This window comes from Mobula birostris, chromosome 3 (genome assembly GCF_030028105.1).
Source record: "Mobula birostris isolate sMobBir1 chromosome 3, sMobBir1.hap1, whole genome shotgun sequence".
NCBI lineage: Eukaryota > Metazoa > Chordata > Chondrichthyes > Myliobatiformes > Myliobatidae > Mobula > Mobula birostris.
Window position 1 is genome coordinate 15583969 of NC_092372.1, and position 23777 is coordinate 15607745.

The following is a 23777-nucleotide window of genomic DNA, read 5'->3' on the forward strand; positions in this document are numbered from 1 at the left end:
AACAAAAGAAAATAAGGGTTCTTTTTTTTTAACAACAACCAATATTTTGGTTTGGTGACTCTTTCAGATGAATTGAAGTTTTCTGAAGAAAGAAGTAAGTGATTTTTGTCACTGTACGTTCTAGTCTCTATAAAAATAAGGTTTGAGTTCCTATAATGTAAATGTAATGTGCCTGGATATGTGTTGCCCCTTTAGTTTTGTTGTTGTTCTCACTGAAAACAATGCATGTATTACTAAATGACAATAAAAGAGCGCTACGTGTCTTCATAATCTAAAAACTATCACAGCACTTTATGTGTTATGAGGATAGGTTAGGCAAGCTGGGGCTTTTCTCTTTGGAATGAAGGAGGATGAGACGAGACGATGGAGGGATACAAGATGATAAAAGACATAAATTGAGTTGACACCCAGAGACTTTTTCCCAGGGTAGGAAAGTTCAAAGTTCAGAAGTTCGAAGTTAATTTGTTTACTGAAGTACATATATGTCACCTTATACACCTGTAAGATTCATTTTCTTGTGGGCATACTCAATAAATCCATAGAATAATAACCATAACAAAATCAATGAAAGACCGTTCCAACTGGAGTGCTCAACTGCATGCAAAAGACAACAAACTGTGCCAATACAAAAAGAATGAAATAATAAGAATAATAAATAAAAATCAAAAATTATCGAGAACATGAGATGAAGAGTTCTTGAAAATGAGTCAGTAGGTTTTGGAAATATTTCAATGATGGAGCAAGTGAAGTTGAGTGAAGTTATTCCCTCTGGTTCAGGAGCCTGATGGTTGAGGGGTAATAACTGTTCCTGAACCTGGTGGTGTGAGTTCAAGTTTATTAACATTCAACCATATACATGTATACCCCCAAATGAAACAGTGTTTTTTCCAGATGAGGGTGGTGGGTGGAGTTAATTACTCAGTTGTTATAACTAAAGAAGGAAGTAAGACTGTGATTAGATTTGCAGTAATACTAATATTTTTCACGGCTGTTAGTTAACCCTGGTGAGGCTGGGCAGCTGGACTTAGAAACTAACCGAAGACATTATGGTAAGTTTTGTCCTTTATCGTGCTTTGTTGTGTTACATGTAGATATGATGCAATTGCAATAAGCCAAACTAGTGGAGCGCCATGGTTGTGTAGCGGTTAGCATGAAGCTGTTATAGCTCAGGGCGTTCCAGAGTTTGGAGTTCAATTCCAGCATCCTTGCAAAAAGTTTGCACGTTCTTCCCACGAGTGCATGGGTTTCTACCGGGTGCTCCAGTTTCCTCCCACAGTCCAAAGTCGTGATGGTTCAAAGTTCATTTAATATCAGAATAAGTATACAGTATATAACCTAAAGTTCATCCTCTTCACAGATATTCACAAAACAAAGAAACCCCGTAGAATGTGTGATAGCAACATTGAAGCCCTGAAGGCCCCCCTCCTTTTGTAGAAGCAGCAGCAGCAAAAACATCACCCCCCCTCCAATCACGCTAGCAGAAGCATTGACGCACCCCACTGCCCCACTATTCAAATACCAGTTAGTAGGTTAGTTGGTCATTGTAAGTTGTCCCGTGATTAGGCTCGGGTTAAACAAGTGGGTTGCTGGGCAATGGGGCGTTGGGTGGTAGGGCCTGTTCTGCACCGTGTCTCCAAATTAAAAATTAATGGAAGGTTTAACTTTTGTCCCCTTTGGTTGTTTCATGAAATGAAGTTTAGCAAAATCTGACTGAAATACACGCAAAGTGAACTACATTGTGAGGAGTGAAAGAGGCTCAGAGTGGTTCGAGAAGGGTGAAAGGCGACTTGTTAGAGATACATAAGATGATAAGAGGACATTTATCCCAAGGAATTGAGGAAAGTATAAGGGAGATGTCTATCTTTTGTCCATTACATTGCAGGCATTTAGGGCAACAATGGAGATCCTCCATCTCTGGTGATGTTCATGACTTCCTTCATCATGTCAGTAGCTTCCTGAGCTGAACCCCTGAACCTGGAAGACAGGTGGACTTTTCTTAGTCTGACTTCTACCCCTTGACCTGTTTGGCATGGGTGAATGTACCAAAAGCCAAAGCATAAAGCCCTGACTCTAGCCAGCATAGCTCTGTGGGTCATTGAGGTACGCAAGCCACCAAACCACAACAAGGTGGATGCATGGAATGCAGAGCCAGGGATGATGGTAGAGTCAGATACATTATGGATATTTAGGAGATTCCTAGATAGGCACATGGATGAAAGAAAAATGGAGAAGTATGTGGGAAAGAAGGGTTTGACTGATCTTGGAGTAGGTTAAAAGTTCGGCACAACATCAAGGGCCAAATGGTCTATAATGTACTGTAATGTTCTATGTTCTATAAAGCAGAGCTAGGAGTGATCTATAAAATACCATATAGGTAGGATGGTAATTTGTAGAGATGTGCAAAAACCATGGAACAGTGACAATCAGATTTTAATGAAAAATGTTTATGTAATGGAAGACAAATTTTAACCTAGGGTAGTTTTCCATCTCTTAAACCTCTGTTGGTCAAGGTTGACCGTGGATGCTGCGTCCTAGCTGTCTAGATATGCAAGACACAGCAGTATGGTATGGAGGGCAAGCTGTTGCCCATATAGCAAGCTCCCACTCTCCACTCAGCTGATGAACTCAAACGAATGGCAAAGACTGAAACAGTTTGGTACTAGCAGTCTCATAGGAGTTGCAACTCAGCATTGTACTCAACGCAGGGACTCCAGCTTCAGATTTTTCCTCAAAGCTTACTCTCAAAGCTTTTCCCATGAGTGGGTATAGCCACAAGGGAGCAGAGGTTTGAGATCTGAGTTTTCCTTCCCCTAGATGCAACCATAGCTGACGATTCCCCTCTGCCTGAAGTGTCTATTTTTAAGGCTGCAGTAACCTGAAATTTCTCCTTCTCCTGTCAGTAGTAAGAACTCCACCAGGCTTAGTAGCTAAGCCACACGTGAAGACCGGGAGCTGGACTTGGATGACAGAGGCTATTTCAGACACACACACACCACTGGAAGCATTTAATAGGTAGTTCAATAGGTATATTTAATGTCAGAGAAATGTATACAATATACATCCTGAAATTCTTTTTCTTTGCAAACAGGTAGTGGGAGCTTGTCCCCATTACCACCCCCAGCTATAACAAACTTAGGGAACCCTGTGTAATATTTACTAAGATAATTACAAGAGGGTACCTTTATGTGCTTTTAAAGTGACATTATTTTAAACCATTATGTTTGTAGCTACAGACAAGGTGGCTCTTCTGATTGGCAATATGTCCTATCACAACCATCCTAAGCTGAAGGCGCCAATGGTGGATGTATATGAACTGACCAATTTGCTACGACAGCTCGATTTTAAAGTTGTATCTCTGCTGGACCTCACTGAATCAGAAATGCGCAATGCCGTGTATGAATTCCTGCTCTTGCTGGACAAGGGAGTGTATGGTATGCACATTTTTGATTTATTTTGGATATTTGGCATTGTGGAATGAAATGAATCTGATGATTCTGGTCTTTATATCTGACTTTATCAAATTTATTGTATTTAAAAATGTATTTGGTCATAGTGTGATTAAAGAAAAGAAGGATTGGATTGAATTAACATCTCTGGGTATGTTGTTACTAAGTTTTAAATGCAATGAATCATAAACAGGAGATTCTGCAGATGCTGGAAATTCAGAGTAACACACACAAAATGCTGGAGAAACTCAACAGGTCAGGCAGCATTTATGCCGAGGAATAAACTTTTCAGACCGAGACCCTACTTGAGGACCTGATGAAGTGTGAATTTGCATTATAGAAGGTAAAAATGCTGACACTTGCAGACTCCCGAGGACAATTCTTGTTGATTTGATTCACGTTTTTACTAAATGACAGGACTCACTGTATGCTTTGATGTACATGTGACATAAAGTGAAGCTAATCTTTAAAAATATTCCATAATTGCACTCTTTGGCTGCATAAACTAAGCTGAACTCAGTTTTCTTCATTGTTAGTGTGGACAGCAATAATAGATTAGTTGCCTGTTACATTTGAGAGGGACTTGATAGATATGTATATTATAATAAGAGGCACAGATAGAATAGAGAGTTAACAACTTCTTCCTAGGATAGAAATTGCCAATTATGAGGGTGCCAGACAGGAAATCTCTGAAGAGTATTGACAATGGTTGGGGTCACCTGTCTTGTAAAGACACTGCCCAGAAGAAAGCAAAGGCAAGCCAGTTCTGTGGAAAAATTTGCCGAGTACAATCATGGCCATGAGACCATGACTGCCCACGTCATATGACATGGCACGTAATAATGATGATGATGATGATATTTTTAAGGTGACTGGAGGAATGTCAGAGGTAGGTTTTTTTACACGGAGAGTGAGGGTACATGGAACGTGCTGCTGGGGATAGTGGTAGAGTCAGATACACCAGGGACATGGAAGAGACTCTGAGGCACCTGGATGAAAGAAAAATGGAGGGTCACACCCTTCAATCTGTTCACAAAACTACTTCTTTTTTACTTCTACCTTCAACTGCTAATCTGCCTGTGATTGGAACCTGTAATTTACACTTTGATCACGTATTTTCAGGGAATTGAGCGATCGGGTGCTTTGCTGTCTCTGAGGAAGTTCAGTGAGGTTTGGAGTGGAGTATGTGGCCTGGAGGGCAGGAATCCTGGAGACATGGCATGAGCCCATGAGCAACTTGATTTCTCGCCAATCTCGCTGATTAATGCGCAGGCAACATTGAAATCAATGAGGATTAGAGCAGAAGGCGGGGGGGGTGTTGGTGTTCAGCGCTGTCTGCCTGTGATTGATGGGTTCCCCCCTATCTTTCTCTCTCTCTCTCTCTCTCTCCCTCTCTCAGTCATCACTGCCAGAGGAAGGTGCTGGGTTCTTGGGTCTTGGGCAAGGTTTAATTGACACAGTTTGTGGATTGACTCTGTAGTTCATGTTATATGTGTCTCTGGTTTCTGGTTACTCCTTTTTTTATTGCTATTTTGTGTGATTTTGATTGGGGCAGACCGGCTGTGCGGCCTGCAGTCAGTGAACGACACAGTGCTAGACTGAACTGAACTAGACTTTTTCAAAGTCTCTGTGGTTTGTTGTTTTGTTTTCTGTGTGGTTTTTTTTGCTCATTGTTCGCCATTTGCATGACTTGTCCTTTTTTGTGGTGTGGAGTGTTTGATGTTTTCTTTGATGTTTCTTTGGTTTTGGCTGTCTGTGAGAAGAAGAATCTCAGGGTTGTATGCTGCATACGTACTTTTATAATAAATATACTTTGAACTTTGAAGTTTGAGGGAAGGGTTACATTGATCTTAAGGTAGGTTAAAGGTTTGGCACAACAGTGTGGGAAAAAGGGCCTGTACTGTGCCATTCTATGTTCTGTGATCAATGTTTTCCACCATGACTTGAAGTCAGAGCTGCCATGACGTTGTTGGGTGCCAATATATCAATAAATCTCTAATTTTGCAGAGAACTGTTTGGTGGCATTCGAGGTAAAGATGTTGGATGTTATATGTGTTTAATGAAATGGGTGAAATTAATTGACCACAGAGAGTTGGGGAAAGGTTCTTTGCAAGAGATTCATATCTGGTGTCCCCTCAAGGATTGTACATGTGCAACAGCATTAGAACTGTCTGTATGTTTTGCTTTCCATGGTGTCCCTGTTGACTCCTTGGCAGTGATATTGAAACTTGTCAAACTAGAAGGAAGAGATCTGGTGGTTAACATGTAAAAAGCATTCAGTGGCCACTTTATTAGGTACACATAAAAGCATGCAGACATGGTCAAGAGATTCAATTGTTGTTCAGACCAAACATCGGAATGGGGAAGAAATGTAATCTAAGTGATATTTACTGTGGAATGATTGTGTTAGTGCCAGATGGGGTGGTTTGAGTATCTCAGAAGCTGTTGATCTCCTGGGATTTTCATGAACAACAGTCTCTAGAGTTTACAGAGAATGGTAAGAAAAAGTTTTAAAAAATTATCCAGGGAGCGGTTGTCTTATAGCAAAACCACCTGGACGCTAGGACCAGAGGGCACAACCTCAGAATAGAGGGACGTCTATTAGACCAGAGTTGAGACAGAGGGTCGTGAATCTGTGGAATTCATTGCTACAGATGTCTATGGAGGCCAAGTCATTGGGTATATTTAAAACGGAGGTTGATAGGTTCTTGAATAGTCAGGGTGTTAAAGGTTACGGGGAGAAGGCAGGAGATTGGGTTTGAGGGGGATAGTAAATCAGCCATGATGGAATGCCAGAGAAGACTCGATGGACTGAATAGTCTAGATCTGCTCCTATGTCATATGGTCTTACCAGTGATTCCTGCTTCAAGCATCTGTTAAACAACCTGTCACATTAAGGAATTCTCACAGATAGAAAAACAGCAAGGAATAAGAAACAATATTTTTAGGTTGTATTTTAGAGTGTGAAATAGAAGTTTGAAACAATTTTTGGCCACTTTATTAGGACACCTGTACACCTTGTCAATGCAAATATCTAATCAGCCAATCATGTGGCAGTAACTCAATGTATAAAAGCATGCAGCCATGGTTAAGACAATCAGTTGTTATTCAGACCAAACATCAGAATGGGGACGAAATGTGATCAAAGTGACCTTGACCTTGGACAGTATGTTGGTGCCAGATGGGGTTGCTTGAGTACGTCAGAAACTTCTCATCTCTGGGGATTTCCATGCCTAACAGTCTCTAGAGTTTACCGAGATTGGTGAGAAAAGTAAATTAAAAATCCAGTGAATGTCATTTCTTTTGCAAATACACCTTGTTAGTGGTCAGAGGAGAACGGCCAGACTGGTTCAAGCTGATAGGAAGACAACAGTAACTCAAGTAACCACACGTTACAACGGTGTACAGAAGAGCATCTCTGAATGCACAATACATCAAACTTTGTAGTGGATGAGCTACAGCAGCAGAAATCCATGAACATACACTCAGTGGCCATTGTATTAGGAAAAGGAGACACCTAAAAAAGTGGGCACTGAGCCTGATTTGAAATTAATAGGTGTTGAAGGTAAACTGGAGGTGGAAGCTATCACTTTCCATAGCAGTGGCTTTTAATAGTCCTAGTATTGGTTAGGAAAGTGTATGTTCATGTACTTTGGTAGAAGGAATAAAGGGGTAGGCTATTTTCTAAGTGGGAATCAAATTCAGAAATTGGAGCTGCAGGGGGACTTAGGAGTCCTCGTGCAGGATTCGCTGAAGGTTAGCTTGCAGATTGAGCTGGTGGTGAGGAAGGCACATGCAATGTTAACATTTATTTCAAAAGGACTAGAATATAAAAGTAAGGATGTGGTATTGAGGCTGTATAAGGCATTGGTCAGACCACACGGGGTATTGTCAGCAGCTTTGGGCCATAGCTAAGAAAAGATGTGCTGGCATTGGAGAGGGTCCAGAGGAGGGTTAAAGAATGATCCCAGGAGTGAAATTGTGAACATATGAGGAGCATTTGATGGCTTTCGGCCTGTACTTGTTGGAGTTTAGAAGAATGAAGAGGTAACTCATTGAAAGCTGTCGAATATTGATAAGTCTAGGTAGGGTGGACATGGAAAGGATGTTTCCTGTAGTGGGGGAGTCTAGGACCAGAGGGCACCACCTCAGCATAGAAGGACATCCCTTTAAAACAGAGACGATGAAGAACTACTTGAGCCACAGGGTGGAGAATTTGTGGAATCCATTGCCACAAGTGGTTGTGGAGGTCAAGTCGTTGGGTATTTAAAGCAGAGGTTGATATGTTCTTGATTAGCCAGGGCATCAAAGGTTACAGGGACAAGGCAGGAGACTGGTGTTGAGAGGGAAAATAAATGGGCCATAATAGAATGGTGGAACAGACTTGATGGGTCAAGTGGCCTAATTTGCTCCTGCGTCTTATGGTCTTACAAATTGCACATTTTTTACAAGAAAGGGCCCATTTTTATACAAAGACCCCTATCTTAATGCTCATCCCTCCATTTCTGGATCACTCAGGCCAACAGTCCAGCCTTCTTGGATGGATCACCCCTCCCTCTGTGGTTCTTCTCATTCAAGGTTCAAAAGTTCAAAGTAATTTTTTTAAGGTACGTATATGTTACCATATATTATCTTGAGAATCATTTTCTTGAGGCATTTATAGAAAAAATAAAGAAATACAATAGAGTTTGTGAAAATCTACACAGAAACAGAGACTGAAAAACAACCTATGTGCAAAAGAAGACAAACCAGTGCAAATAAAAAATTAGGCAGGTTGTATAATTTGTCAAACTTATTAACAATGGCTAATAAGTTTCAAAGGGTCTACAAGGCAACAACTTATTGGTAGTTTTTGTTAAAAAAAAAGACTTTTGAAGAAATGGAAAGTATTCTGAAATGCAAAGCTTTAAATTATTTGATTTACTTTTATTGTTTGCTTTTGGACTGAGGGCATTTTCCTCTTAACAGACATCCCACCTCTCCCGGAAGTTCCAGGAGTCTCCTGCATATTAATAGTGGCTCCCTGATGCCCGCAAATTATATACAATATCCCGGAAATCAATTTTTTTGAGAGCGAGCAAGCGAGAGAGCGTGCGCGAGAGTGACCACAAGCGAGAGAGAGAGAGAGAGCGAGAGCGCGCCATGGCAGAGTGTTCCAAAAAAAGAAAATATAAAATGTACGTCATCCCAGACTACCCTAAAGTGTACCCCTGCCTAATAGGGGTCAAAAATAATGACAGTGTTGCTCGCTGCACTGTTTGCAACAGTGACTGTTCTATTGCCCATGGTGGGTTAAAATGTAAAAGGCATGTTGAGGTGAGTTTAACAGGTGTCATTCGTTCATTAACATAGCTAACATTATTTAAGCTAGCTGGCAGCTGCTCAGGAGCTACTCTATTGCAGACATCCCACCTCTCCCGGAAGTCTCCCGCAAACTGATGGTGCTACCTCCCTGAAATGAGTTTTTGCAGGGTGGGATGTCTGTCTTAAAAACAACAGAAGGTAAGCTGAGTCAGCATTGGTTGGGGTATATGTGAGAAAGTGTCAATCCAAACAGGGCAGTTCAAGGGTCGTGATGCATGTTGCAGCAAAAGTTCCTTCTGTGTCAACAAGATCTTTTCTAAGCAGAGCCAGATGTGAAGGCCCTGCGATGAGTGTTTGCAGACAAGATAGCTGAGCAACTGAAACTGAACTTGAGATGGCAAGTGCCCACCCACACATCCTGTGGCTGTTGCCGAAAAGGCTTTTCCTGCTACTGATAACAGTTTGATAAAAATCTGTTCACTTTTGACATCAGAAATGAAAACTAGCTCTTTACAGCATAGACTGAGCAACAATAATCCTTTCTTTGCAGTCCAAATAAATGGTCTCAACCCGAAACGCTGACTGTTTATCCTCTTCCATTGATACTGCCTGACCGACTGAGTTTCTCCAGCATTTTGTGTGTGTTTGAAGCATCTGCACTATCTCTTGTGTTTATGTAAAAACACACCCCTTTCTACTGAGAATATGGGGGAAGAAACAAAGAGAGAACAAAGGGAGAATTGGCGAGAAGGGGAGGCCGAGGGTGCTGTAAGGGATGAAGTGTTAAAGTTTTCTGTTTGGTAGGTAAATGAGACCTGTGAGAAAAAGGAAGAAAACAAACAAGGCAGAACACACAAAATGGTGGAAGAACTCAGCCGCTCAGGCAGCATCTATGGAGAGGAGTAGAGAGCTGACGTTTCAGTTTACAAAATGCTGGAGGAACTCGGCAAGACAGGAACTGTCTGTGGGGAGGAATAAAGAGCTGGCATTTTGGGCTGAAACCCATCATCTGGAAGGGTTCCGATGAAGGATCTCAGCCTGAAATATTTACTGTTTTTTCCCCTCCATAGGTGCTGCCTGACCTGTTGAGTTCCTCCACTATTTTGCGTATGTTGCTCTGGATTTCCAGTATCTGCAAAATCTTTTGTATTGACAATGAGTGTATTGTTTACTCGACTCAAAGGTGCAAAGTTAATTCCAGTTTATCTTTTCAGTGAAGTTAATATATTCTGTAGTATTCTCAAAATGATCCAGCACTGACTTGGTTTAGATGCCACAGCCCAAGCAGCAATCAGAACATATCTCCCTTTATGCTCTTCACAGCAAGAACCACATTCTCTCCACACCACATTACAATAGGCAGCTGCTGCAGTTTACATATGTTGGAGATAAAGAGATTCACTTTAAAAATGCATGCCTTATCTCCAAGTTGCCTTTGTCTTTATTATAGACAAGATGGCTAAAAACCTATTGCACAAGCTTAAGATGTAAAATTATTCTTGTTGACCTCAGTAAAAAAAAGCGTGGCTGGGAACCACCTAATGATCTCCCATTTAGCACAGCGGTTAACGTAACACTTCATAGCACCAGTTGTAAGATGGGGGGTTCAATTCCTGCTGCTGTGTGTAAGGAGTTTGTATGCTCTCTCCGTGACCGCATCGGTTTCCTCCCACACTCCAAAGATGTAGAGGTTAGGGTTATTAAGTGGTGGGCATGGTGTGTTGGTGTCAGAAGCATGGCAGCACTCGCAGGCAGACCCCAGCATTCCCTAGGCACAAAAGGCACTCTTCAGATGCCAGAATAAGGCGGGGGGAAGGGAAGGAGTACTAGCCAGCTTCTAACATAGGGGTCCCTCCTCTTGCTTATTCAGATTTTTGCTCCCTTTCTTTCTAGTCCTGAAGGGTCTTGGTCTTTAACGTCAGCTGTTTACTTGGCTCCACAGATGCTGCCTGACCCGCTGAGTTCACCCAACATTTTGTGTGTGTTGCTCAAATGTTAAAATGCTGTTTGTCAGAGAGCAGATCAAGCTCTGGTTTCACACATCATCTGAAAGATTTCTGATATCAGTTTATATTCTGAGATACTGGATCTCAATGTAGCTCACTGCAGTTCATTAGTCCCTGGGAGGTGCTGATTTCACAATCACAGTAGAGAGGAGAATCCACATCATTCTAGTGTCTTTGAGACTCGGACTATCTCTCATGGTACTGTTACAATAGCATTTTGGGGTAGGGTTGTAATTTTTTATTCCAAATCTACAGACAAGTTCTATTCTAAAGACACATTTAACAATTTTATTTGAGTCTAGAGCGGGGGTTCGCAACTTTTTTCATGCTATGGACCCCTACCATTAACCAAGAGGTCCATGGACCCTGTAATGTATGGATCTATTTCTTTTAGAGTAATGACCCCTTAGCACTATGTATGGACAGTTGTCAACGCATACGTATTGATGTGTTGTCCACACATGTGCATTGCTTTTTCTTAATCTCTCTCCCCCTCTCTCTCCCCCTCTCTCTCCCCCCTCTCTCTCCCCCCTCTCTCTCCCCCTCTCTCTCCCCCTCTCTCTCCCCCCTCTCTCTCCCCCCTCTCTCTCCCCCCTCTCTCTCCCCCCTCTCTCTCCCCCCTCTCTCTCCTCCCCTCTCTCTCCTCCCCTCTCTCACCCTCCCTCTCACCCCTCTCTCCCCCCCTCCCCCCTCTCTCCCCCCTCTCTCCCCTCTCTCTCCCCCCTCTCTCTCCCCCCTCTCTCTCCCCCCTCTCTCTCCCCCCTCTCTCTCCCCCCTCTCTCTCCCCCCTCTCTCTCCCCCCTCTCTCTCCCCCTCTCTCCCCCCTCTCTCTCCCTCTCTCCCCCTCTCTCCCCCCCTCTCCCCTCCCCCTCTCTCCCCCTCTCTCCCCCTCTCTCCCCCCCCTCCCCCTCTCCCCCTCTCTCCCCCCTCCCCCTCATGTGAATACACCAGTTAAAGCCATCTCCCGTGTGCGTGCTTTTACTTAATTGATATGTAGTTGCACAGACACAACAAAATTGCTGACAAGTACGAACCTGAATGTCAGAGAAGATCACCAACTGCACTAACAGTTACGAGTGGAAACAGCGAGGATGAAACAGTACAAAGGCTGTCACAGGCACTAACAAAGGATGAGTGAGTAACTGCCTGCATCATATGCAGTGAAAAATGAGCAACTAGCAAAGTTAAAGTGAAAATAAAGTGGCAATGGCTTCAGTCAGGAAAGTTGATGAACTTGATAGCACTATTGAAGGCTGGGAGTTGTGTTGTAGCTGAGCAAAAGAAAGTCCACACGCTTCTTAGCTTAGTGGGTGCAAGAACACACAGTCCCTTAAGCAACCTAGAAACTCCTGAAAAGCCAACCGGCCAAAAGCTGGTCAGGATGCCAAAAAGTTCAAAATGAACCCCCACAGGCACCGTTACACCTGCGGGAGTGGCTGTTTTTGCCATGGCAAAGAGTACATATTGACTCTGCTGGGCCATTCATGGACTCCATGTTCCTGATTGCTGTGTATGCTCATTCAAAGTGGCCGGAGGTTATGCCAATGAAGTCAACCTTCTCAGCAAAGGCTATCTCTGCCCTGAGGACTATCTTCACCAGAAACAGCTTACTAGAACAAATTGTGAGTGATAACGGACCACAATACACGTCAGAAGAATTCAGACTATTCACAAACATTGGCATCAAATTTTGCAAGTCAGCTCCAAACCACCCATCAGTGGATGGATTGGCTGAAAAGTATACTCAAACCCTCAGCAAGTCCATTAAAGCTATGGACAAGGAGGACAGTTCCTTTTTGTATAACGGAACTCTGTTCATGCGATGACAAATCAAACACCTGCAGTGCTGTTCATGAGCAGAAATCTGAGATCTCGCATAGACCTCCTGAAACAGATCTACGGAGGGAAGTGCAGAATAGACAGTTCAGCCATTTGCCAAGTGAATCAGCAAGGAGCTTTGAGATTGGACAGGAAGCCCTAGCATGCAATTACCAAGAGGACAAGTGGATTGCCGGTAGGATAGCTACAAGAACTGGACCACTGATGTACACAGTGGATGTTGGAAATCATACATGGAGACATCATGTGGATATTCAACTGAAGAACACACCTGAGTCAATTGCATCCAATGAGAAGGACACATTACAGTCACCGGACTTTCCTCTCAGTGATGATGATGTCACTGACAGCAACATGACGCTGGAAACTGAGAACATTGTCTTAGTCAAGACACCCACCAAACCTGATGCTACTCCACAGGTCCGGAGGCACTATCCTGAAAGAGGTGGAGCGCCACCCAAAAGACTGAATCTTTAGCATAGTGAAGTTAGTTATGTACCATTATTGTGAAAGCATGTTTATTTGGAATATGGGTTATGAAAACCACATAATTATAACATATAGTTACAACAGTGCAAAGCAATACCGTAATTTGATAAGAACAGACCATGGGCACGGTACAGTCTCAAAGTCTCTCGAAAGTCCCATCATCTCACACTGACGGTAAACCTCCAGCGCCGCAAACTTGCCGATGCAGCATCCCAGAAGCATCCAACTCCGAGTCTGTCCGAAAACTCCGAGCCTCGGACCAGCTCCCCGACACCGATGCTCCAAGTACCATCTCCGCCGAGCGCTTCGACTCCAGACCCGGCAACAGGCAACAGGCAAGGCCGAGGATTTGGGGCCTTCCCTCTGGAGATTCTCGATCGCACAGTAGCAGCGGCAGCGAAGCAGGCATTTCAGAAGTTTCTCCAGGTGTTCCTCCGTGCTTCTTCACGTCTGTCTCTATCAAATCAGGATTGTGCATGGCATCCTACTTCACAAATACGATATCAATTCGGAACCGCCGCGCGCGCTGCATCGCGCAGCCATCTTCTCCTCCCTGTTTTGTATCTATACAGTTTTTTGCTGCATTAATCTAAAGGGGGAGGAAGTGTAATGTGTGGATCTATTTCTTTTAGAGCAATGATTCCCCTTAGCACTATGTATGGACTGTTGTCTACGTGTGCGTATTTTTCTGTTGTCTACGCATCCACATTGTTCTCTCTATCTCTCTCCCTCTCTATCTCTCCCTCTCTATCTCTCCCTCTCTATCTCTCCATCTCTCTCTCTCCCTCTCTATCTCTCCCTCTCTATCTATCTCTCTATCTCTCTCTCTATCTATATATATAGAATCTATAGCCGGATAACGCATTCTGAGTTACATTCACTAGCTGCCTTCAGTATGTTTCCCCCATGCATGAGAGAGAATACGATATTGGGAGTAAGTGCAGGAAAGGGATTGCACTGAGAACTGGCATAGAATCAGTAGCCTTTTATATTGTGAGGAATAGATGGGGAATGTAAGACTTTTGGCTTTAAAAATCTAGAAATTTTTTTTCTCAGAGTGTTATTTTCAGCTGTCACTTATTGAAAATGATAATAATATAGCAGAAGATAAAGATGATCAAACAGGAAATGTTGGAAATACCTAGAAGGTGGGACAGGTTCTGTGGAGAAATTAACCTTTCAGGTCTGTGGCCTTTAAAGGTTCATCAAACTATCTGTTCTAAACTCATGTGCATTTCTATTTGTTTTTCCTCTGATTTCATGTCTACAGTACTGTGCAAAAGTCCTTGGCACATATATATATATATATATATATATACCTAGCGTGCCTAAGACTTCTGCACAGTACTGTATGTGTCAATGTGGACTGCAGAGCGAGTTTGTAAGTCTGGAAGGAGCAAAGGATGTTAGGAATGGCGTGGTGGAGCACAGCGGTAAGGGTGTGGGACGGGTGGCAGAGAAGGTGTGCTAGTGCTGGGGGGGTGGGGGGTCGGTGAGGATGCAGACACACCCTGCCCTGAGACAACAAGCAAGGTTATTTGATTCCATACAATTGGTTTATTGACTCTCTAAGGCTTCCCACTCCCTTCCCTCTCTCTGCCCCCTCCCACTATAGCGACCCACATCAGAATCAGGTTTATCATCATTCAGATATGTCATGAAATCTGTTTTTTTTGTGGCAGCAGTGCAGTGCAATATATAAAATTACTACAGTACTGTGCAAAAATCTTGGCCTCCCTAACTCTTTGTATGTGCTTAAGACTTGCACAGTTCTGCATGTTGCCAATATAAAAGATATACATGTAGAGACACATTTTCTGGGTAGGCATGTGCTCTTAACAATCTCAGCCAACAGCTGGGTGTGCCAGCATTTCTGTTAAGAATTTTAGATGCTAAACTTAACTTTAAGAGTGGTAAATACACCTTTAATGTCAGATTTACAGTCACATTCACAGTCATAAACTAGTCATAAATCTCAGTCTTAAACTAGAAGTTCATATGATTTGGAATTATTAATTACAAATATAAGATATTGTGCATTTCTTTCCATTATTGAAGAAGGATCCTGTGACATGTAGGGTTTGGAAGCTTGTGTGCTTCAATGACCCGGAGAGCTATGTTGGCGAGGCCTTGTGCTTTTGACTCCTGGTAGGGTCACCCATGCCAAACAGGTCAAAGGGTAGAGGTCAGACTAAGAGTGGTCCACTGGTCCTCCAGGTTCGGGAGTTCAGCTCAGGGATAACAACCCTGACTGGTCAAACAAAACTGCAATGGAAACAGCAATGAAGAATCCTTCTACATCTGAGTGCGACGGTATTCCTGAATGTCCTCAGGGACTTACTTGCATGGCTGACAGTAGTGAAAACTGAGATGTGAAAACATCTGTGCTTGACAGTATGGTCAGACAGAGGTGGAGGGTCTTCATTGCTGCCTGAATGCCAGCAGTGTAACGGCAATAGGTAAGTACTACTTCAAATAGTGAACAAGTGACAACATCATCATTATTTCCATTTTGAATGTTTCCAATTTCCAAAAAACTGCTAGATTCAATTTTCTGAAACATCCTGCTGAAGTTATTTGATTTAAATTATTTACAACCAATATACAATTACTGGCTGCTCTATTAGGTACAGGAGTGTACCTAGTAAAGTGACTACTGAGTACATATTCACTGCCCATCCACTTCAAGGTTCAACATGTTGTGGATTCAGAGATATATTTCCGTACACCATTGCTACAATGCGTGGTTATTTGAGTTACTATTGCATTCCTGTCAGCTAAACTAGCCTGGCCTTTCTCATCTGACTCCTCTCAATAACAAAGCATTTTTGCCCACAATAGGTGAAAACACATGATTTCTTTTTTTTTTGCATCCTTTTCTGTAAACTCTAGAGACTGTTGTGCATTAAAATCCCAGGATATCAGGCAGCTTCTGAGATACTTAAACTACCCTGTCTGGCACCAACAATCATTCCACGACGAAAGTCACTTAGATCACACTTCTTCCCCGTTCTGAGGTTTGGTCTGAACAACAACTGAACCTCTTGACCATGTCTGCATGCTTTTATGCATTGGGTTGCTGCCACATGATTGGCTGGTAAATATTTGCATTAACGAGCAGGTGTGCAGGTGTACCTATTAAAGTGGCCACTGAGCGCAGTTTTACTGGTCTGAAATGTTGGCTTTTTATTCCCTTTGAATAAATACTGCCTGACTTGCTGAGTTCCTCTGGCATTTTCTGTGTGTAAATGGTGAAGCAGCAATTTGGGTGACATCTCAATAATCAAGAAAGCCAGACAGGCAATTTCCTTTAACATTGACATTTCTACGTCAACTCTTGAATTGCTTGCTGCAGGCCTTTAGTTTAAAGATGTGTGAAAACACTTCATATCCTAATGTGTATGTATGAAAGGGCAACATGTAAAGAATATTGATGGCCTCCGTTGGTTGGGAACAGCCATGGATTTTGCATCCTAGCTGTTGAAGTCGATATTGTAATATTGATGTGACTCAGACATCGGTGTAGATTGAACAACCAATGTTTATTCACCAGACTTCCATTTTTTATAAACCCTTTTTCCACGTCCTGACATCATACGCACTCTGATGCTACAAATACTCACACAATACATTACATCCCCCTTCTCAAGACTTTTTTTACAACACTGTGAATTACCAAAACAATGCCTCTAAGTATGCCCATCTTACAGTGCAACAACTATGACATAAACTAAAAAAAATCTTACCTTCTTGTACTGTATTCTGCATTGTATTTTACAATACTAACAGCAGTGTATTTTCTTTTACTAACATAGACTAATAAACCTATTATTTCACACCTTGGGACTTATGACACGTGTGACTTTGCCTCAAACTCTATGTCTAGTCTCTGTATCTAGCTGGAAGTTTGACTTGTCTCCCAGACCGTATGTGATACAGCTGTGACTATGCTTGACCTTCATCCGTGTCAGTCTCTCGAATGACCTCTGTGTCTTTGGGGTCTGCATCACTCTTGGTGTCGTTTGTTTCCATGTCTGTATATGTGGAAATGTCCTGTGTATCTGTACGTGGAAACTCTCTCTCGCCTACCTTCAGCAGATGCTTCCTGTTCCTCCTGTGGACTTGTCCATCCAGCGTGCGAACTATGAAGGGTCTTGGTTGCTGATGTCTGTTCACAACCACAGCTGGTTGCTAAGTGTCCCCTCTCTGTATTCTGACATTTTCACCTGTATGCGGATCTGGCAACTGTATTGTATGTCTGTCATAGTAGCTCTTTTGCTTTATTTGCTTGTACTTTTGCTTGTCATGTACTTGAGCATTACCTTCAGGAGTCAGTAGAGTTGTGGATGTTGGCAGCTTGGACTTCAGACGACATCCCATCAACAGCTGCGCAGGAGAGAACTCCACACCCACAATCGGTGTGTTGCAGTGTTCAAGCAGAGCAATGTAAGGGTCACCGTTGCTGCTATGTGCCTTCTTGAGCATATTCTTGACAGTTTGTACAGTTCTCTCTGCTTGTCCATTAGACTGAGCGTGCCCTGGACTGGAAGTAACATGTTGAAATTCCCAGTTTTCTGAGAACCCTCTGAACTCACCACTGGCATATTGTGGACCATTGTCACTAACGACAATATCTGGAATACCATGTCTTGCGAATGTCGACTTCATTGCGGTAATGACACCTCAACTGGACATGTCACTTAACTTGGTGATCTCTGGATATTTTGAATAGTAGTCCACACAAGCAGATATTCTGTACCATTGTAGTGAAAGAGATCTGTGCCAATCTTCTCCCATGGTCTTCCTGGTAGTGGGTGGGGAAGCAGAGGCTCTCTTGGTTTGCTGTTTTTGTTTTCATTACAGACAGCACACTGAGACACAATGTCCTCTATCTGAGTTGACATGCCTGGCCAATAGAGAGTGTCTCTTGCTCTTTCTTTACATTTCACTATCCCCAGGTGTGACTCATGAATTCTGTTGAGCATTTCCTGTCTCATTTGGTTTGGTACGATGAGTTTTGCCGTTTTGAACATTGTTCCTGATGCATAGCTGATTTCCTCTTTAAATGTCCAGTATTTCTGCATTTCCTTTGGAACATCTTTTCTTTCTGTTGGCCATCCATTCATTGTAAGGTCTCTTAGCATTTGCATTTCAGGATCTTCTGCAGTCGCTTTTCTGAACATGTTCAACTTCTCCTCAGAGATGGGTAGCTGAGGTGTAACCCAGTTGACCTCCAGCTCTCTTCCTAGCAACTCTTCCTTTTGCTCTTTGAGGTAAGCACGGCTCAAAGCGTCAGCGATGTACAGTTCTTTTCCTGGCTTATAGGTGAGAGCGTACCTCTGTAGCCTGAGAAGCATCCTTTGCAGTCTGATAGAGGCTTGGTGGAGTGGCTTTTTGAAGATGCTCTCAAGTGGTTTGTGATCACTCTCAACCTGGATTTCTTTGCCATATACATACTGGTGGAACTTCTCACACCCATAAACTATGGCGAGTAACTCCTTCTCGATTTGAGTATATCGGCGTTGGCAGTCCGTAAGTGCTCATGATCCATACGCCACAGGCCTCCCATCCTGCTGTATAACAGCTCCTATTCTCTCCGAACTGGCATCCACAGACATCGTCACCGGTTTATTGACATCATAGAACTTGAGTGCTGGTGCATTGGTAACCAACCGCTTCAATGTGTCAAAACTTTTCTTTTGTTCGACTTCCCAATGCCATTCAGTGTTGCTCTCTAGTAGCTTTCAGAGTGGAGCGCTGACCTCTGATAAGTTGGGAATGAATTTGGCAAGATACTGTATCATGCCCATGAACCTCAATAGTTCTTGCTTGTCTTTGGGTGGTGGTAGCTGTACCACAGCTCTGACCTTTTCATCATCTGGTTTTAGCCCATCAGCACTGAGCACATGACCTATGTATTTGATCTCTGTAGTTCTGATCTTACATTTACTTTTGTTCAGTTTTAGGCTGTACTCACGTGCTCTCTCCAGGAGCTTCCTCAGTCTCTGATCATGTTCTTCAATTGTGTTACCCCATATCAGCAAATCATCAATGATGTTGACCACCCCGTCCAGGTCTTCAATCATTTGTGCCACGGATCTCTGGAATACCTCTGATGCAGAAGAAATCCCAAAGGGTAGACGCAGGAAACGATATCTCCCTATGGGCGTGTTAAAAGTGCATAATTTGTAACTTTCTTCATCTAGCTTAATCTGCCAGAAACCTTGATTTGCGTCTAATACTGAAAAGTATTTTGCATTAGGCATGCGGGAGACAACCTCTTCAACCATGAGCAGCAGACAGTGCTCTCTTTTGATGGCTTGGTTGAGATCTTGGGGATCCATGCAAATCCTCGTCTTTTTTTCTGTGACCACTGTCACCATACTATTCACCCAGTCGGTCGGTTCTAATTGTCTTGTTATGACTCCCATCTGTTCCATTCTGTGTAGCTGCTCCACTACTTTATCCCTGAGAGTGACTGGAATCTTTCTTGGGGCATGCAGGACTGGTGCAATAGTTGGATCAATCTGGATATGGTGTTTCCCTGGTAAACATCCTAATCCAGAAAACAAGTCATCAAAGTCTTTGAGAATGTCATTTTCTTTTTCAACACCATAGATTCGCTTCCCCAGGCCTAGCTTTGTGCATGTTGCTTTGCCCAGTATTGCTGGAACATGTTGCTGTACTATTTCAAACTCAATCTTGTATTGTTGACCTTTGTACACACAGGTGAGTACTTTTTTGCCCAGTGGCGCCGTCTTGTGGCCGAAATATGCAACAAGCTTGCAAGTGGATTTTTCCAGTCTTCCTCTGATGCCCAGTGAGTTGAATGTTTCTGCCGACATTATATTGCACTTTGCCCCAGTGTCAAGCTTAAATGTCGCGTTCCTCCTGTTTATTATCAGATCTTGAGTCCAATCATCTTCATTCTCCATCTCTGCATTGTCAATATTCTTGATGCATACCTCCTGTTCCACTTCAACTGTGCCAATGAACATGTCACTGTTGCCCTCACTCTGTTCCACAGCATGCATTTTCCTTGTGTGCTCCTTCGATTTGCACACCTTTGCAAAGTGATTTCTTTTCTGGCATAACTTGCATGTCTGACCAAAGGCTGGACATTTTCTGTATCCATGTTTATAACCACACCTGTTGCAATTAACTTCCTTTTGATCATCCCGTGGAGCTGGCTTTGTCCTACTCTTGTCAGTTTTCACAGTTTTTACTTTGTGCACTTCAATCTCTTCATTGAGCACTTTAACCTGACTTGACGTGATCTCACTGGCACGGCAAACATCAATCGCCTTTTCTGATGTAAGATCTGCCTCTCTCAATAGCCTGCCTCTCACTTGATCATCTCGTACGCCGCATACAATCCTGTCACGTATTAAAGAATCATGCAGTTGTCCGAACTTACAGTCTTTTGCCTTGCTCTTCAAATCTGTTACATAGGCGTCTATGGTCTCCGTTGGTCCTTGAGCCCTCGTAAAAAACCTGTGTCGGATGTACGGTAAGTTTTTTCTCGGTTCGCAGTAATCTTGAAACTTTTTTTTCAACACTTCAATTTTATCTTGCTCATCATCTTAGAAGACAAACGTGTTGCAAACCTTTATTGCCTCTTCTCCCGCTACGTGCAGAAATGTAGCACATTGCACTTTCTCCATCTTTTCAGCTAGGCCGTTAGCGGTGCAGAACAGCTCAAACTTCTGGATCCATATTTTCCAGTTTCAGCAAGATTACCTTGTAGGCTTAAACTTGACGGTGGCTGTAACTGCGACATCTTTCATGTGTCTTCTCTTCCTTTTTATTTTTCACGTTTTCTTCTGACACCATGTAATATTGATGTGACTCGGACACCGGTGTAGATTGAACAACCACGTTTATTCACCAGACTTCCATTTTTTATTAACCCTTTTTCCACGTCCTGACGTCATACACACTCTGATGCTACGAATACTCACACAATACATTTCTGATATGGAGAGCAAGCTGTTGCCCAAGCAGCTCCCTCTCTCCACGCAGCTGATAGCTGATGATTTCAAAGGAATGGCAAAGACCGATACAGTTTGGCACCATTGGCATCGCAGGAGTTGCCAGTCAGCGTTGAACTCAGTACAGGACTGCCTGAGGGACTCCAGCTGCGGATTTTTCCTCAGAGTTTTCTCTTGAAGCCTTCCCTATGAGTGGATGTAGCTACAAGGCAATGGAGGTTTGAGATCAGAGTTTTCCTTCTCCTAAGTGAGCTGCCAACTACAGCTGATGAGCCCAGCTTCCCAAAGCAACTGGTTTTAAGGTGCCAGTAACCCACCTTTGCTCCTTCTCCTGTCAGTAGAAAACAGTTCTGCCGAGCTTAGTAGCTAAGTTACACGTGAAGACCAGGAGCTGAATTTGGTTGTTAGAGGCTATTTGAGACAAACACGACTGGAAGCATTTAAATAGGTAGTGGGAGCTCTACCCCCCACAGGCTATGACAACCTTAAGGTAAGATTTCCAGTAAGATGGCAGTGTACTCAGTCACACTACTGCGTCAACCAAAGGTGGTAATGTCTTTTTTCAAAACATATTTTTTTGCGATTGCAAGACTGTGCTGGCCATTACAAACTTATTTTCCTGCTGGTCTACCCTATCAGTGAATTGCTCATTGACACAGAAATTTGAAGCAGCTGGCCTTGGTGCGGACCGTGCTGCTGCCTGTGCTGTCAGGGGAGTTAGTGCTCGAAGGTGGTGTGCAGTCTACAGCGAGTGATTGTGTTAGTCACTTCTCTTATGACCCTGTTGGACATTGTTAATGTGGGATGCTGCAGGTCTGACTCGCTGGTTTATTGGTGGATGGCAGGGCCAGGCGGTGGAGGAGCTGTGTGGTCTTGGTCATAGGGAGGACTCGTCCTCAACCCGCAGTGTCACCTGTGACCAGCTGCCCAGGAGAGAGGCGTCAGAGTCGCTGTGCTCCACCAGAAGCAGTGTGGCGCAGCATCCAAGCTGGAATGGTGCCGCACCCAAGTGTTTGCTTGGTAGAAGACAAGCCATATTGTGTTCGACTGCAGATTGTTGCAACATTCATATACTTGGGTCTTGGAAGATATGTATTTTTTGTGTGACTGTATTTTACTCGTATCTTATACATGCTATGTGTATCTGGTGCTGGGTACGACTGTTGGTTCTGTATCTTGGACCTTGGCCCTGGAGTAACACTGGTTTGGCTGTATTCATGTATGGCTGAATGACAATTGAACTTAACTTGAACCCTAAAGAATACTACAGTGAACAAAATAATCACAAAGTAGACGAGGACAAGATTTTGCCTTTTAAGTCTTGGTAACTGTGGGCAGAGCTCTAAGACTGTGGCGTCTCTGGTCTTGATCTTGATATTTATATTGAAGAAGTCACAAATTCTTTAAGTTGTTACATTCCAATTTGAACAGGTGCAAAGATGAAGCAAGAGGTATAAATAGCGATGAATGACCTTGTGGAATCTATAAAGGCATTTTGTTCCCACATATCAATAGTTTGTCAAGAAGGTGAACTCTATAGTTGTTTACAGATCTCACTGATATCTACATCAGTAAAGTGTCACTTGTCAACAACAGCGTGATTCATGTGCCTATCAAGTAACAGATTTGTATGTACGTATTCGGAAATTCCAATTGACGTATGAAGATATTGCAGCTTTGAATTTAGTTCTTTGTCATCGGATTTTTAATATGTTAACTATATTACTAAATGCAAAGTTTAATTTATGATGATTTACATCTTCACACTTTACTCTGTAGCTTATTTAGTCAGTGCTACCTATGTGCAAGCTTTTTCCGCTGAGGTTGGGTGAGAGTAGAACAAGAGGTCATGTACTAAGGGTGAAAGGTGAAATGTTTAAGGGGAACATGAGGATGAACGTCTTCACTCAGAGGGTGGTGAGAGTGTGGAGTGAGCTGCTAGTGGAAGTGGTGGATGCGGGGTCGCTTTCAACATTTAAGAGAATTTTGGATAAGGTCATACATGGGAGGAGTATGGAGGGCTTTGGTGTGGGTACAGGCCAGTGGGACCAGACAGATAAATAGTTCAACATGGACTAGATGAGCTGAAGTGTTGTAGTGTTCTATGACTCTCTGCTCTAATGTCTTTTTAAATGGAGTTTTTTTTGGCACTTATGGAGCTAAAATGATTTTTAATGCCCACCAGCACAAATCAGTGGGACCTTAATGTTTAAAAACCCGAATCACTTCCTCAGTCACCACCATAACCTCTCTGATCACTTTGCATTAAAAGGGACTTTGTTTTTATTCATTCTAGTTGAGTTTTGATAAAGGGTATCAGCCTGAAACATCAACATTTCATTCCTCTTGGTAGATACTGCCTGACCCGCTGAGGACCCCCAGCATTTTGTGTGTGCTGCTCTGGATTTCCAACATCTGCAGAATCTCTTGTGTTTGTTACTTTAGTTGTGTTTACCTCTTTTATAAATTGTGCATAATTTATATTGATGTTTTTCTTGTAAATGCTGCCTGTATGATGTTATGTGCCTCTGATACTGCTACAAGTTAGTATCTTTTATCGCATTTGTGCATACATATACTTGTGCAAATGATAGTACACACGACTTTGATCTAAAAGGGAAGAAACAATTTTAAAACTGGATTGCGAGCTGGGATGGGACTTAGTTTAAATATTCTTAACGTGTTTTCCACCGCTTTCTTTT

The 23777-nt window shown here is 42.8% G+C and overlaps 1 protein-coding gene across 2 annotated transcripts in view; it reads left to right on the forward strand.

The window, feature by feature from the left end:
* The window catches only part of malt1 (MALT paracaspase 1), a 127477-nt gene that overhangs the window by 44218 nt on the left and 59482 nt on the right, over nt 1-23777 (forward strand). The window contains exons 9-11 of one of the 2 annotated variants that reach the window (XM_072252259.1): nt 68-94; nt 996-1049; nt 3228-3431. In XM_072252259.1, the coding sequence (XP_072108360.1) occupies nt 68-94; nt 996-1049; nt 3228-3431 (285 nt within the window). The remainder of the gene's footprint in view (nt 1-67; nt 95-995; nt 1050-3227; nt 3432-23777) is intronic. The other variant, XM_072252260.1, reaches the window with a different exon arrangement.